The 13,670-nt window shown below is 54.8% G+C and overlaps 1 protein-coding gene and 1 long non-coding RNA gene across 2 annotated transcripts; both read left to right on the top strand.

Moving 5' to 3' along the window:
* The first annotated feature begins 312 nt into the window (after positions 1–312).
* Positions 313–11,803, top strand: EMILIN3 (elastin microfibril interfacer 3). The gene is made up of 4 exons (XM_086853048.1): positions 313–503; positions 3,490–3,612; positions 6,487–6,734; positions 7,238–11,803. Exons 1-4 carry the CDS (start codon positions 313–315, stop codon positions 9,130–9,132), a joined length of 2,457 nt encoding a protein of 818 aa, XP_086709174.1. The 3' UTR covers positions 9,133–11,803.
* Positions 11,804–12,773: 970 nt separating this feature from the next.
* Positions 12,774–13,549, top strand: LOC147650174 (uncharacterized). Its single transcript, XR_015277065.1, has 2 exons — positions 12,774–12,954; positions 13,298–13,549. It is a non-coding gene; the product is annotated as an uncharacterized LOC147650174 (long non-coding RNA).
* Positions 13,550–13,670: the final 121 nt, after the last annotated feature.

Genomic DNA, 13,670 nt, shown 5'->3' on the forward strand with positions numbered 1-13,670 from the left:
CCAGGGCTGCACGGGGGGAGAGTGGGGGTCGGGGGGTTTCGCTTTGTGTCCCCGCCCGCGGGGCCGGGGTCGGTGGCCGTGGGAGGGCGGGAGGAGGAGCGCGGCCCGCCCCCTCCCCGCCGTACAAAAGGGGACGGGCGGGCGGCGGAGCGGCGTGTGCCGCCGGGCAGGGGTAGGGACAGGCACAGGCACAGGGACAGGCACAGGCAGGGGCCGGGCAGGGCGCTCCGGTCCCCTCCGCAGCGCTGTCCCGGCGGGGCCCCGCGGCCGCCCCGTCCCATCCCGCCCATCGCGCTCCGCCGGGCCGGGACCATGCGGCGGGCGCGGGCGCTGCGCCGCCGCGGAGCGCTGCTCGCCTGCCTCTCCCTGGGGACGCTGCTGGCCCTCGCCGACGCCAAGGGTGCCTTCTACCCCCCCGCCGCCCCCCTGCCCTTCGGCGGCAGGTACAGCCTCTACACGGCCGGCTCCAGCCCGCAGCTCGGCAAGCCCGTGGGCAAGCACAAGTAAGCGACCCCCGGCCGCGGCCGCGCAGCCCATCCGGAGGGCACCGGGAGCCGCAGCCCCGGGACCGAGCCGGGTCTCCCTCGGGCATCCCTTACCGGGAACAGACCGCGGCCACCGGGCGCCGGCCACGCGTCTGGGCTCTACGGGAGCATCCCCGGGGCCCGGGCTGCCGCGGGCTCCCAAAGCCCGGTGCCGACCATGGGTACCTTCCCCAGGACTCGCCTGCGGGCATCCCTGGCCGGGCAGGAGTCCCTGGGTACCGGCCGCGGGCATCCCTTGCTCCGTATCGTCTGCCAGGTACGGAGCGAGGGCTGGCGGCAGCGCAGCCGTGTCCGTACATCCCGGTGTCCCCTCCATCCACAGGAGGCTCCGGGAGCTGTATCTCCAGGAGGGAACTGAGTGCGGTGGGGACACGTGTGCTACGGAGCGGGACGGGGCTGGGGAGCTGGGGATGGGGGTGCCCGTGGGTTTGGGGTGGGTGCGTGTACCTGCTCTGCGAGCCATGGGCCCGGGGTGGGGATGTGCGGGAGGGAGGATGGCAATGCACAGACCTACGCATGAGAACAGGTCGGTTTGGAGGGAATTCGCTTGTAAAATACGTACATACTGGAGCTTAAAGAGGTTTTCAAGAAACCTGGGAAGCTCAGGCAGCGAGGAATGTGGGTTTTACACATACTGTAGCCTTTTTCCGTTCAGTTGCATAAGAGTTGTTACACTGGGGGCGGAGAGGGGGGGTGTCGCTTCACTCTCAGCTTGTTTGCTTGTGCAGTTTCTGCCGGGCTCCTTTGAAAGAGGGAGGATGTGGGGTTATGAACAAGCTGAAATGAATAAAGTAACACTCGGGACGAACAATACTGGCAGTGCCAGTGAGAGCTTTCAAAAACCCGTAACATTTTCCAGCTGCTCACTCTAAAAACATCAGGCTGGAGTTATAAAACTGCCTGCCACAGGTGTGTGAGAAGGGACGGGGTTCTGGGAGGGAGAGTGAGCCAGAACCACACTAACCCGAGCAGTCACAGGCAGACAGTGTTTATTAGCAGTGGCTAGTAGATGTGCCTGCATTGGCTACTAGCTGCCTTAGAGGCAGTGGATGGTGTGTTTGTAAGCTGGATTTATGGAGAGACAGTGATCCCAAGTTTCCACATACACACATGAACTCCTTTGCCTCCAGTTAGGAGAAGTGGCTGGCCTTCCTTCTCCTGTGGTCCTGTGCACGGATGAATGAGTCACTTGTGGAGGAGAAGGGAGCAGCACAGGGCCCTGCTCATGCTCTGAGCCTGGCAGCCCCTCGCCAGGGCAGAGCCACTCAGGTCTGGCCAGGCTGGAAGTGCCACTCACAAATGGGAGCTCAGTGCCCATCCCAGGAGCCCTGGGAGAGGGGCTGGGGTGGATGTGCTGGTGCAGCTCCGGGGGAGCAAGTGGGATGAGCGGGGGGTGTGGGATCAAGGGATCCTGGCTGGAAGAGAGCAGAGAGAGGCTTGGAGGGAGGATGACCCTGCTCACACCTTGCTGCTTCACAGAGGGAGCTCCTGCCCCATGTGGGCTGTTGGAGATCATGTAGCCTGCTCAGGGCCTCTGTATGGGGGCACTGGGAGGCAGCTGGGGTTGCTGCAGCTCAGCTGCCTGGTCACAGGCTGGGATGCAGTTGGAGTTCCCTGGCATGGCCATCACACAGCCTGTGGAGCACAGCCTCAGGGCTGAGCACAGGAATGAGCAGCAGGGCCTCAGCCCAGCTCTCATGGGTTTGCCATGATGGCCTGGGTGGTGTTGAGACACCTCTGGCAGGTGGAGGCAGAGAAAAGGGGCTGTCAGGATGGAGCAGAAGGGTTTGGTAAGAAGGGCTATGGTGTCTCCTGTTGGAGTGTGTGTGTGTGCATGCACAGGGTGAGTGTGCACAGCACTCCCCCAGCCCCACCATGTCACACTCAGGGGCCAGAGCAGCAGGGTTTTGGCTCTCCCTGAGTGGGGAAAGATTGATGAAGGAGGGACAAGCACTGATGGCAAACAGGTGAAGACAAAGCACTTTCCCTACCCATCCATACCAAGCTCCCCAGCTGGCACGGGGGAATCCACGTCCTCCCGCCTCACTGAACACCTCTCTGCACCTGCAGCTTGCGCTGGCCCATCTGCTCCATCCCGCTGACCTCCTGCCTCAGCTCTGCTCTGCACTGTGGGCCTGTGCCCTCCTCTCCTCCCGCTCTGCCGTCTGCCACATCCCCCTGTCCTTAATCCCTGCCTCACCACACATCCCTGCTGTCTCTGCCCCTGTGGACCAAGTCCATCTGCTCCTGCCGGCAGCCCTGCCTTCAGCTAGAGCAGCCTTGGTCTCCATCTGTCCTACCAGCAGTCCTACATCCTTCCCACACACTGCCTTCCTCCCAGCCAGCTTATCCTCAGTGCCGTTGCTGCTTGGCTCAGGAAAGCTGGCTGGTACCTGTGGCACGCAGCTGCAGGCGGCTGGCAGGAGGGGAGAGGCTCTCTGTACTCACTGCCCTGGAGATCTGAAGGGGTTTCCAGCCTCTCTCCCAGATCTACTCTGTGATGGAGGGACCCACGATGCTGCAGCCCTGCAGAGCAGCATCTCCTCCCTGTGCCTTGTCTGTGGCAGCACCCACAGCAAGGCCTGGAGGCTCTGGGGTTGGCCCCTGCACTGGCAGTGCTCCAGGAGCTGCAGCAGGACAGAGCACCCCTGCCAGGCACTGCTGGAGCTGTTTCTGGGATTCTGATTGTCCTCACAGCCTGTCTCACCACACAGTCCATGCTGTGCCAAGCACAGCCCAGCTCTGGGGACACCACCAGCACTGGTGGCAATGTGGCTGTGACTGTCACAGGAGCCACGCTCCTGCAGCATGGTTGTGATGCACCTCCCCAGCAGCTGCCCAAGCTGGGGGGCTCCTTCCAGCTCCTGCCCCCCAGACCTCACTGGCAGTGTCCCGTGCTGTCTGCTGGGCAGGGGGTGACACTGTCTCGCTGTGTTTCCCCCAGGAGCTACTGTGCCTACGTGGTGCAGCGCAATGTGACATGCACGCTGCAGGACGGGGCCGAGAGCTACGTCAAGGCCGAGTACCACAAGTGCAGCTGGGGACCCAAATGCCCAGGGAAAGTGCTGTGAGTATGGGGGACACCAGGCATGGCTCCCTTCCCCTCCCAAAGACCTCTTTCTCCTGAGACCCTGTGCCACCTTCCTGACCGTGAGCCCCCACTTTCCAGAGAGCAGTGAAAGGGGCTGAAGGACTTTTCCTGGACATGGCAGTCAGTGGCAGGGCCCTGGTGTTGGGAGGAGGTAAGGTGGGATCTGTCAGGAGGGTGAGGGAGCTCCATCCCTCCTCAGAAACTGTCAGGGGAGGCTTTGATTGGATGTCATGAAAAGGTTTTCACCCAGATGGTGGTTGAGCACTGGAAAAGTATCCCCAGAGAAGTTGGTCATGGCACCAAGCCTGACAGAGTTGAAGAAGCATTTGGACAATGCTCTCAGGCCCATGGTGGGATTTTTGGGGGTGTTCTGTGCAGTTGTTGGGCACAGTGATTCTTATGGGTCCCTTCAAATTCAGGAAATTCCATGATTCAGAAATAAATCTGGAAATCATGGGAAGTGGGGAGGTGTCTGTGCATGTGTGTAGGAAAGCAGCTTGTCACGGACCTTCAATGAGGCAGAACGATGGCAGCTCAGTGAGAACCTGACCGAGAGGATGAGGAAATGGAGCCTGTGGCTGGGGATGGTTCTGTGCTTCCTGCTCCAGGAAAATATTTGCAAAACTCTTTGCCACCTCATCAGTGTTGGAAGGAAACATTCCACTGCTCCACAGCTGGAGCTGCAGACATTGGGGCTTTGTGCTTCATCACCCTCCGGGGATGCCATTCCATGTGGAAAAGCTGTCCTGCATCCTCCCCAGGCTTGGGGAGCAGAGCTGAGCACAGAGGAATACTGGGATAAGAGAAGTTCTTGTCAGAGCCTAGTACCCATCCTGTGGCAGCTGGCTGGGACTCTCCTTGTCCTGGTGGTGCCATGGGCTCTACTCTCATCCTCTTCTGGCAGAGATGGGCAGCCAGACCTCCCCACTCACTTGTTCTTTCCATCACAAATGTCTGAGCAGCATTTGGGGACTTCAGGACATCCTGCAGCTGCTGGTGCCCATGGAGGAGATTTCCAAGGCTTCTCTGTTCTCCACAATGTCCTCTGTTTCCTTGAAACAAAACCAGGGTGAAACCAGGCTGCTTTCTGAGGGCAGATGGACCCACAGCCGAATTTTCTGCAGAGCTTCAGATGCTTCATCCATGGACAAAAGGGAAACATGGATTTTCCACATGCTTGACCATCAGCTAATATTTGTGCAGCTGGCTACAAATACTTCTTGCTGCTGTTTGGTGCAGGGGTGAAAGATTTGGAGGTGCCCAAGGCTTGGAGCTCCTCTGTGGAGGCTGAGATGACACAGAGGAGGTGCTGGGATGACACAGAGAAAGTACTCTGCCTTTTGGATGCCATCCTCCTCCTTTCTTCACCCCCTGACAGTGGCTGGAGCAGCAATCTCCCCTGGTACATCCAGGCAGGTTTCTACACACTACAACAGAAGGAAAGCTCATTGAAACTCAGCAGCGCCTGTGAAGAGGAGTAACAAGAAGAGCTTGTTTTGAAACTGTCCCTTTGGGAAATTGATGAGAAGTTTTGAAGAGATTCAAAGAGCAGAGGATTTGGGTTTGGATTATCCCCCTGCCCTGTGGTGTGTATGGAGGTGGCTGTATCTCACTGGGAATCATGTGGAAGCACTGCCAGGGGCTGCAGCCTGGACTGGGGACACTGGATTCTGACAAGGACATGGATGGCAGGGAATCAGCCCCATGTGCTGCCCTGACTGATGGATAAGTGCCTTCTTCAGCCCCTCTGCAGCATGGATGGCTGTGCTGCTCCTCCAAGACCTTCTGCTGAACATGCTGGGGAAGAACAAGAGGCTGATCGTGTGTGTTATTGCAAAACAGCAGACTTCAGGATTTTCAGGCCCTGGTAAATTCAGATTGGAAATTTCCAAAAGGAAGGCTTAAAGCATTGGTACTTAGAGCTGTTGTGAAAAGTGCTGTGTTCAGCTCTGTGCGGCTCAGCTCAGCTGGTGCGGGGACACAGGTGCCAGCAGGGTCCTGTCCCATCACTGCTGCCTCACAGGGAAGTGACACAGAGGAGCAGGGAGCAGCTGAATCCTCCCCCATGGCTGGTGGGACCCCATCCAGAGTGAGAGCAGAGGGAGAAGGTGTGAGGTGGGATTGCACCTTGTGTTCTGGGTGTGGGAGGATCAATGCTGCAGTACCCAAATTCATGATGGAGACACTTCTTAGGGCATCCCAGCTGGGGCAGGAGGCAGTGTAAGGAGCCATCCCTCTGTGCACATCACAGCATCACTCTGGAGACCCTCACCAGGCCATCCCGTTAGGCTGCCCAGCAAACTGATGCCCTCCACACAGAGAGAAAATACCTTTCCAAAGGGCCTTCCAGACAGGATCACAGTTGAGAAGAAGACTTTTTTGATCCCACTAGGAAATTATATAGGTCAATTCAAAGTGCAAACCACTTTTACATACAGTCCACTTCCCTCTTAGAGGTGATGTGAGCTTGCAGGGCTTCTGAAATCAGTTCCATCATTTCATCATGTGCTGTGCTGAAGTTGCCAAACAGTGTGACATTGTCACAGTGGTCACCTATCAGGCCAGGGACTGCAGCAATACACTTGGAGCTGCAGCTGTAAATCAGCACAGTGTCCTAGGTTAAAAAATACTCTCCCTAAGCCCCACTGTAATGCTACACTGAGCTATGGTGCAGCAAGAGCTCTTGGACAAAATGGGCCATGGTCTGCAAGTGCAGCACAAGGGTTTCAGCCAGGCTTTTCCATGTGCCCAGATCTCCCACCTCCAACAGGACCATGACCCTGCTCCTTTGCTTGATGTTGAGGTTGCTTCTCTAAACTCTCTTCTCTCTCCCTCCTCTCTCCTGGAAAGGTACCGCACCTTCTTCAGGCCCAAATACAAGATTGGATACAAGACAGTGACCGAGCTATCCTGGAGGTGCTGTCCAGGCTTCATGGGAGAAGGGTGCCATGACAGCCCGACAGACCAGCCTGGCCTTCTGCCCCAGCATCCCAGCCCTAAAATGCCTCCTGGGCAAAAGATGTTTCCAATGCCCAGACTTCCTCCCTATCCCAAAAGCCACCCTGACCTGTTTCCAGGGCCAAAGAAGAATCAATATGGTGAGATCTTGCTCCTGCTTCATGTCCCCAGGTCACCACACCATTGTCATGCACTCAAACCTCCAGGTTCTCTCTGTTCCAGTGCAGAGCGTGAATCTGGCAAAAATTCAGTGGGTGACATGTTTTCTGTCAGAGATCTGACATTTGTTTGCTTTGAGGACCACTTGTTTTTTAAGTCTTGTTTCTTTCAAAACATGCAGCTTCAAAATTGCCTTTCCTCATTGATTTAGAGCATTTTTCCATTAATTATGGGGTTGATAGGGTGTGTCTCAAGATGAAGCTCTCCTGGGCTGTTATCATCACCTGCTGTTGAACTTGGGAACGGAGGGCTGGATCCCAAGAGGAAAGAGGGTTTCCTAATAGCTTAAGGAGAGGTGTGGGCTGAGATTTTGCTGAAATAACAGAGAGCAGGACACAAGGTTATTATGGGAAAGGATTTAAAGGAGGGAAGTTAAAGGAGCACCAGCCCTCATTGTGCCTTCTCACTTTTCTTCCCTGTGCAGGCAGGAAGCTGCCTGGTCTCTTCGGGGACCGCCTGGATCGGCTGGAGGAGGAGGTGAGGCGCCTTTCCCAGTCCTACGACAGCCTGCACACCATGGTGAGTGGGCTGGGTGACCGCCTGCGCTTGGCCATCCAGGAGGACACCACCAAGATGATCGGCTCCCTGATGAACAGCCCAGGCACGCCAGACTCATCCGTGGGCTTCGGCATCATTCCCGACGGCCTGGTGGACGTGGCAGACAAAGCCGACATCGCCACGTTCCCTCCCGTAGGGGAGATCCTGACCAAAGTGACGGAGGTGAGCGATGTGCTGAAAACCAAGGCGGATCTGCTGCACGAGGTTCAGGGCATGGTCCTGGACCACGATGGGCAGATCAAGCACCTGCTGGAATCCGCCAGGCCCTCGCCCCTCACCTCCATCGACCTGCTGGAGGAGTACGTGGACACGAGGCTGAGCAACCTGCGTGGAGAGCTGCTCGACGGCTTTGAGAAGAAGCTGGGTAAGATCCAGACCACGTGCGATTTCCGCATCCAAGAGGTGCGGCAGCAGTGTGAGGAGGAGAAAGCTGCCAACCTGCGGCTGCAGCAGACGCTGGATGGGAAGGAGCTGGAGATCAAGAAAGAGATCTCTCAGCTGGAGACCCAGATCCAAGGGCTGACAGTGGTGGAAAGCTGCTGCAGCAACCTGGACTACCTCACCGATCGCATGAACATCCTTGAGAAAGGCCTTCACAGCATCTCCGAGTCCCAGAAGAACCTGCACTCACGCCTGGATGGAGAAATCTCCACTGTCACCCTAGGGAACCTCTTTGAAGGGCGCTTTGAGGACCTGGAAGCCAGGCTCAATGCTACAGAGAGGGAAACAGGGAGCTGCTGCTCTGGTATAGAGGACAGCATGAAAGGCACAGTGGTGGCAGAGGTGGATGGCATGAGGACTGCCTTTGAAGACAAAATGCAGACCCTGGAGGACAGGTTCATGACCATTGTGGGGGAGCTGAACAATGTCAGCTCTCCTATGGCCATGGATGGAGCAGTGGTGCCTGTGCTGGAAGGGGAGCTTGCCAGCATGAGGAAACGAACAGATGAGACACTGGAGGTGTTGCAGAATCGCCTCATCACACTGGAGAGCACCTGCTCCCTGGGCTGCACCTCTGCCTCCAAAGATGTGGAGACCTTTCGGACGGAGATCGAGGATTGCCAGAGTAAGAACCAGGACCTGCTCCTCCGGATGGATAGCAATTATGACCTCCTGCGCAAGCTGAACGCCACCATCCTGGAGATCCAGCGGCGAATCGAGGAGGAAGCATCGGGGGCTTTGCAAGGGGAGATCACCTTGCTAAAGATCAACCTGAACACTGTGAGCAAGTCTCTAACAGGGCTCAAGAACTCCGTCTCCCAGTACTCAGACACCGTCACACATGTCAACTCCTCACTAGATGAGCACGAGCGGAAGATTGAGGATGAGGTCCACTCCATCCAGGAGAAAGTCAACGACCAAGGCTCCCAGCTTTTCTTCAGCAACCGCCGTGTCCTGAACCTCAAGGGAGACCTGGAGCGACTCAAAGCCAGGATTGTCAGCGACCTGAGCTCCTGCAAGAACGTGGCCCATGGCCTGCAGCAGGAGGTCTCTCACTTCGATGAGCGGGTGGCGCGGGTGGAGAGCGCCTGCGGCAGGCTGGGGGCCATCACTGGCAGCCTGGACAACATCAGGGAGGAACTGGAGAAACACACGGGCAGTCTGTGGGACTACATGGACCACATGAATGGGACACTGGCTGCCCACTCTCAGGAAATAACGGGACTGAAGGACAACTTGCTTGACTGCCAAGCCAAGGTCTCTGAGCTGGCGGAACAGGTTGGGCACTTAGAAGAGAAGGCAGAGAGGAGGCAGCATTAGCCACACTGCCAAGCTATGTGTCTTCCTTCTCCTGCTGTGAAGGACAGGATTAAATTATATTACACAGACTTGCTCCAATGTGACAACAGTTCTTGGGATATTTTTTTTTATGAAAAGCTGCTACATTTTTTTTTTCCCCTTAATCTTGTTGGCCCCACTGCTCTTTAACTCCACCATGCTGGTACTCCCCTCCTGATGCTCAGCAACTGTCCTGACCCTGGTGCAGCAGTGTCACTGCCTCCTGCCTGGGGGTGTTGCTTTGGTTCCTGGGCTGATGACCCCAGAAGAAAAATTCAAGAGTAAGCTGGAGGCAGAAACTTTTTTTTTTATTTTATTTTTGTGGATTTATCATTTTTTGAAGAATAAAACCCTATAATTATCAGCTGAGGAATAGTTCCTCTGACCTAAAGACCACCTGAATCTTAATCCAGAGACTGAGCAGAGCCTGGGCTCCTTGCAGGGAATAAAACTCACCACAGGAATTGTAGATTTCAAAGAACACACGTATTCACATGTTCCTCCAGGAACTGGCTTCCCTTCTCCGAGATGGCAGCCCTCCTTATGTATGGTAAATCCATTTATAATGTTCCCCTTCCGTGCAAATGCACATGCCTTATGGAGCATATGAGGGCGTGCATTAGGAAAATACATATGCATATGTGTATATATATATGTATAATATATATATATGGTATGTGTATGTATATTTTTGAACAATCGTGTTATGGTGCTCATCTGATTCCAGTTTCCTAATGCTGCCCCTGTGTCCTTTGCCATATTCCAAAGACCCATGCTGAGGAGCTAAAAGCTGGGGCAGCAGTGTTTGGAGAGAGTCCCATGGTCCCTGGGGCTGCTGTGCTTTGCAATCCCACTTTGCTGGGCTCTCTGGTTACACCTGGGACTGACATGATGGGTTATGGAAAACACGTGTCTTCCCCAAGGAGAGGTGTGTCCATAGGTCTCTGCTGAGACCAAGCTGGGCACAGAGCAGTCCTGTCCTCCAGCTCTGGTTCTTCCTGTTTTAGTTCTTAAACTGTGAACTCCATCATCTGGTCCCAAGCAGGAGAGTTCCAGCTGCTCCAGGGTGTGAGTGCAGCAGTGGAGGAGCAGGAGCCTGCATCCTCACTTCACATCCTCTTCTGATCCCACTGGGATGCCAGTAGCCCTGGGACCAACACTGATGTGGAACAAGGCAGGGCATCTGTAAGAACACTTTTGGAGACCTGTCCTCAGCTCAGAATGAAAAACCCATGTCATTTACCCAGCTTGACTCTAGTTTCCCGTGAACAGGTAGGCTGGAGAACGTTGTCCACATTCCTGAGCAGCTCCAGTCTTGCCCTACAGAGCTGTTGCTCACAGAATCCACCTCTCCCTCGGAGCCCACCATGGGCACCCTCCATTGATCAGCCAATGGGGACTTCATTACTAGGATGAGGAGGAAATTACAGAGCCTCCATCCAAGCAACTCTGGCACTTTATAGCAGAGGAACATATTTTTCTCTCAGTGTTGTAGCTCATGAACCCTTCCACGCAAGCCAGCCTTTGGCTCGCACACAGTACCTGTCACCCTCACCAGGCTGTCCCTGCTCCTCTGCACCATGATTCCCTCCCTTGTCCCCCCCAATTGCATAAAGGAGCAGCTCTGTGCTCTGACCAGCACAAACCAGCAGCAGCTCCCAGCAGAGATGCATCTGGGCACCTTTTATCACCCAGAAAATCTGTGTGAGCTCCCTTAAACATGCTTCCAGGCTAGGGACGACCACAGGGATCATTGAGACCAGTAGCCACACCATGTTGCCCTTGTGTAAAACCTTGTTCCCCTGCCAGAGGAGCACGAGCCATCAGCTGTGAGAGCATAGAGAGGACACATGGCTCCCCCCACCACTTTCTCAGCCCTGCCAGGTGCTGACAGCACCAGAATCCACTCTCACTGCTCTGGGCTTTGCTGATTTGGAGCTACCCTCCAGCTGCTGAGACACTTCTCCAGGTGAGGAATGACCTTCTGCTGCCATTGGGCATCCTGCAAAACCTGCTCTTAGACAATAAAACCTATTTTTTCTCCAGCCTAAGGAAGGAGTCTCAAGCCAACCCTCAGTACTTTGTGATGGGCCAGGGGAGCCCTCATCCTGCATGGGGAGCTTTCTGCCTAAGCCCCTTCTCCATCCCCTCACACCAGGGAGAAAACCAAAGAGAAAACCAAGCCAAGGGCCAGGCTCCCTGTTCCCCAGCCAGGGCTGGGTTAGAGTGGCTGAACAGGAACAGCTTCCCCAGAAAAGAGGGAGCGAGGACTGGCCATAACAAAACTAGGACAAGGAAGAAGTCTGACCTTCCGGAAAATGGTGCTATGTTTGGACTATTCCTGACTAGTCACTTGAAGCTATGAACAGTTTGTTATTTCAGTTCTCAGCTATTCATGTTTAAAAAGTGAAAGGAACTTTGTACAAAACCGGGCATTTTTTTAAAATTGCTTGCAGACTAAGGAAATGCTGTCCATGGGGTTGTCCTTGCATGGGCAGCTTTCTGAGGCAGTTGATAACTGATCCTGTTAAAAGACTGTGTTCTATTGTTTTCAAAACCATGTCTATTTGTTCAGATTTTAAAAGCTAAAAAACTGTTTGTACTGGAAAGGAAAAAAATAAAGTATTTCTTGCTGAGGTTTCCAAGATCAAAATGATTTTTGTGTGGCTTCCAGAAGTGGCAGACAAGGAGATGACTTACACACAGGGGTCAGGGAAGGAGAAGGTAGATGCCAGACTGGAGGAAGGAGCCCAGCAGTGCTTCTGCCTTTGTTCTATTTTATAACCTCCCATGAAGAGAGAGTTGGGGGTGCTCAGCCTGGAGAAGAGAGGGCCATGGGGAAGCCTCAGTGCAGCCATGCAGGACTTGAAGGGTCCCATAGGAAAGATGGGTCTGTGGTGGGAGAAGGGGGGATGGCTTTCAACTGTAGGAGGTCAATTTAGGTTGTATCTAAGGAAACTGGTATTTTAAACTAAGGGTGGTCAGGCACAGTCCCAGGCTGGGCACAGAGGCTGTGGAACATCCAAGGGATGGGGCATCCACAGCCTCTGTGATCCATTTCATCCAGAGCCAGGATGAGGCCCTGAGCAACCTGGTCTGGGGGGAGGTTGCTCAGGTTGGAACAAGATGAACTTTAGGGTCCATTCCGAGCAAAATCATGAAAGGATTCTATCATTTAACGGTCGCCATTGCCCCACGCGGAGTGATCCTGTGAGTCATGATGTGTGTCATGACACCATGAGGTGGCATTATGTGTTATTATTGGCCCTGCAGCCACCACGCCCTGCTCATAGTGCACCTGCACCCGCCAGTGCGCGGGAAAAATTCTTGGCACCGCATGACGTAGCATTGTCTTATTATTATTGGCCCTGCAGCCACCACGCCCTGCTCACAGTGCACCTGCACCCGCCACTGCGCGGGAAAAATCGACGCTGTCGTCAGTCCCGCCTTCTCCCTGCGGCCTGGACCTTGCCATCCACCCCTGCAGCGTGCTCGCTTCTGTCCCAGTGAAGGTACAGTGCCATTCCATGGAGGTGGAGACCCCTGGGCTTCCTGGGTGGGCTGGAGCTCTGTGGGGATGTGTGGGACAGGGCCCCAGCTCTGAGGCTTTGCTCCCAACGCAGGCTGTCCCAGACAGAGCGGAGGAGATGGAAATCGATATGAGGATTGATAGAGAAGAGAGTATGGCTATAGATGGAGAGGAGAATGGAGAGGAAGAGATGGAGGTGGCTGTGGAGGAGACTGAGGAAGAAATGGAAGTGGAAATGGAAGATGATGTTGAAGACATGGAAATGGATGAGAAAGGTGAGGAGGAGGAGGAGATGTTCTTGGGATGAAGATGGATCCCAGCAGCAGGACAGGCAGAGTGGGTCCCCTGCTGCCAGGCTGGGGCTGGGCTGGGTGGCTCTGCTCAGGGACACGGTGCAGGGGGGACCCTGGGTTCTGGCAACACAAGCACCACCCCCAGCCTGCCCTGTGCTTGCTTTGGGCCACGCTTCGGGTGCCACTGCCTGGGGCTCAGCCCTCAGCCCCAGCCAGGCTCAGTGCTGGCAGCAGAGTCACTCTGCCAGTGTGTCCCAGCCTGGGGGCACAGGGAACAGCCCTCTGTGCCTGACCGGAGTGACCGTGTCACTTGCTTTTCTTCCAGGACTGATGGAGATGGAGATGCTGGGCAGGGATGCAATAATTCTGTATGTATATTTTAGAGTTTTTTGTTAACTTTTCATCTGTAAATATGTTTTAGAGTCTGTTATTCTCTTGTGTACCTATGTTTCATACATTTCTGTATAGGTTTTTGTAATTTTATAGATTGTTGTTGTTATAAAGATTCTTACATTTAAAATATGTTATGTAATTCATTTTTGTTGCTGCTCTTCTGTAAATAAACAATCTTTTGTGTGAATCTTTATTCTTCACACCCCAGCTCTATTTGCATTTGCTTTGGGTACAGGGAGCTTTTGCAAGGCTATGGGTGCCTGGGGCTGGATGTCCCTGGTGCTGTTGGCATGGCCACCCTGGGG

Source organism: Cyanistes caeruleus, chromosome 16 (genome assembly GCF_971803275.1).
Source record: "Cyanistes caeruleus chromosome 16, bCyaCae1.hap1.1, whole genome shotgun sequence".
In the NCBI taxonomy this organism is placed as follows: Eukaryota; Metazoa; Chordata; class Aves; order Passeriformes; family Paridae; genus Cyanistes; species Cyanistes caeruleus.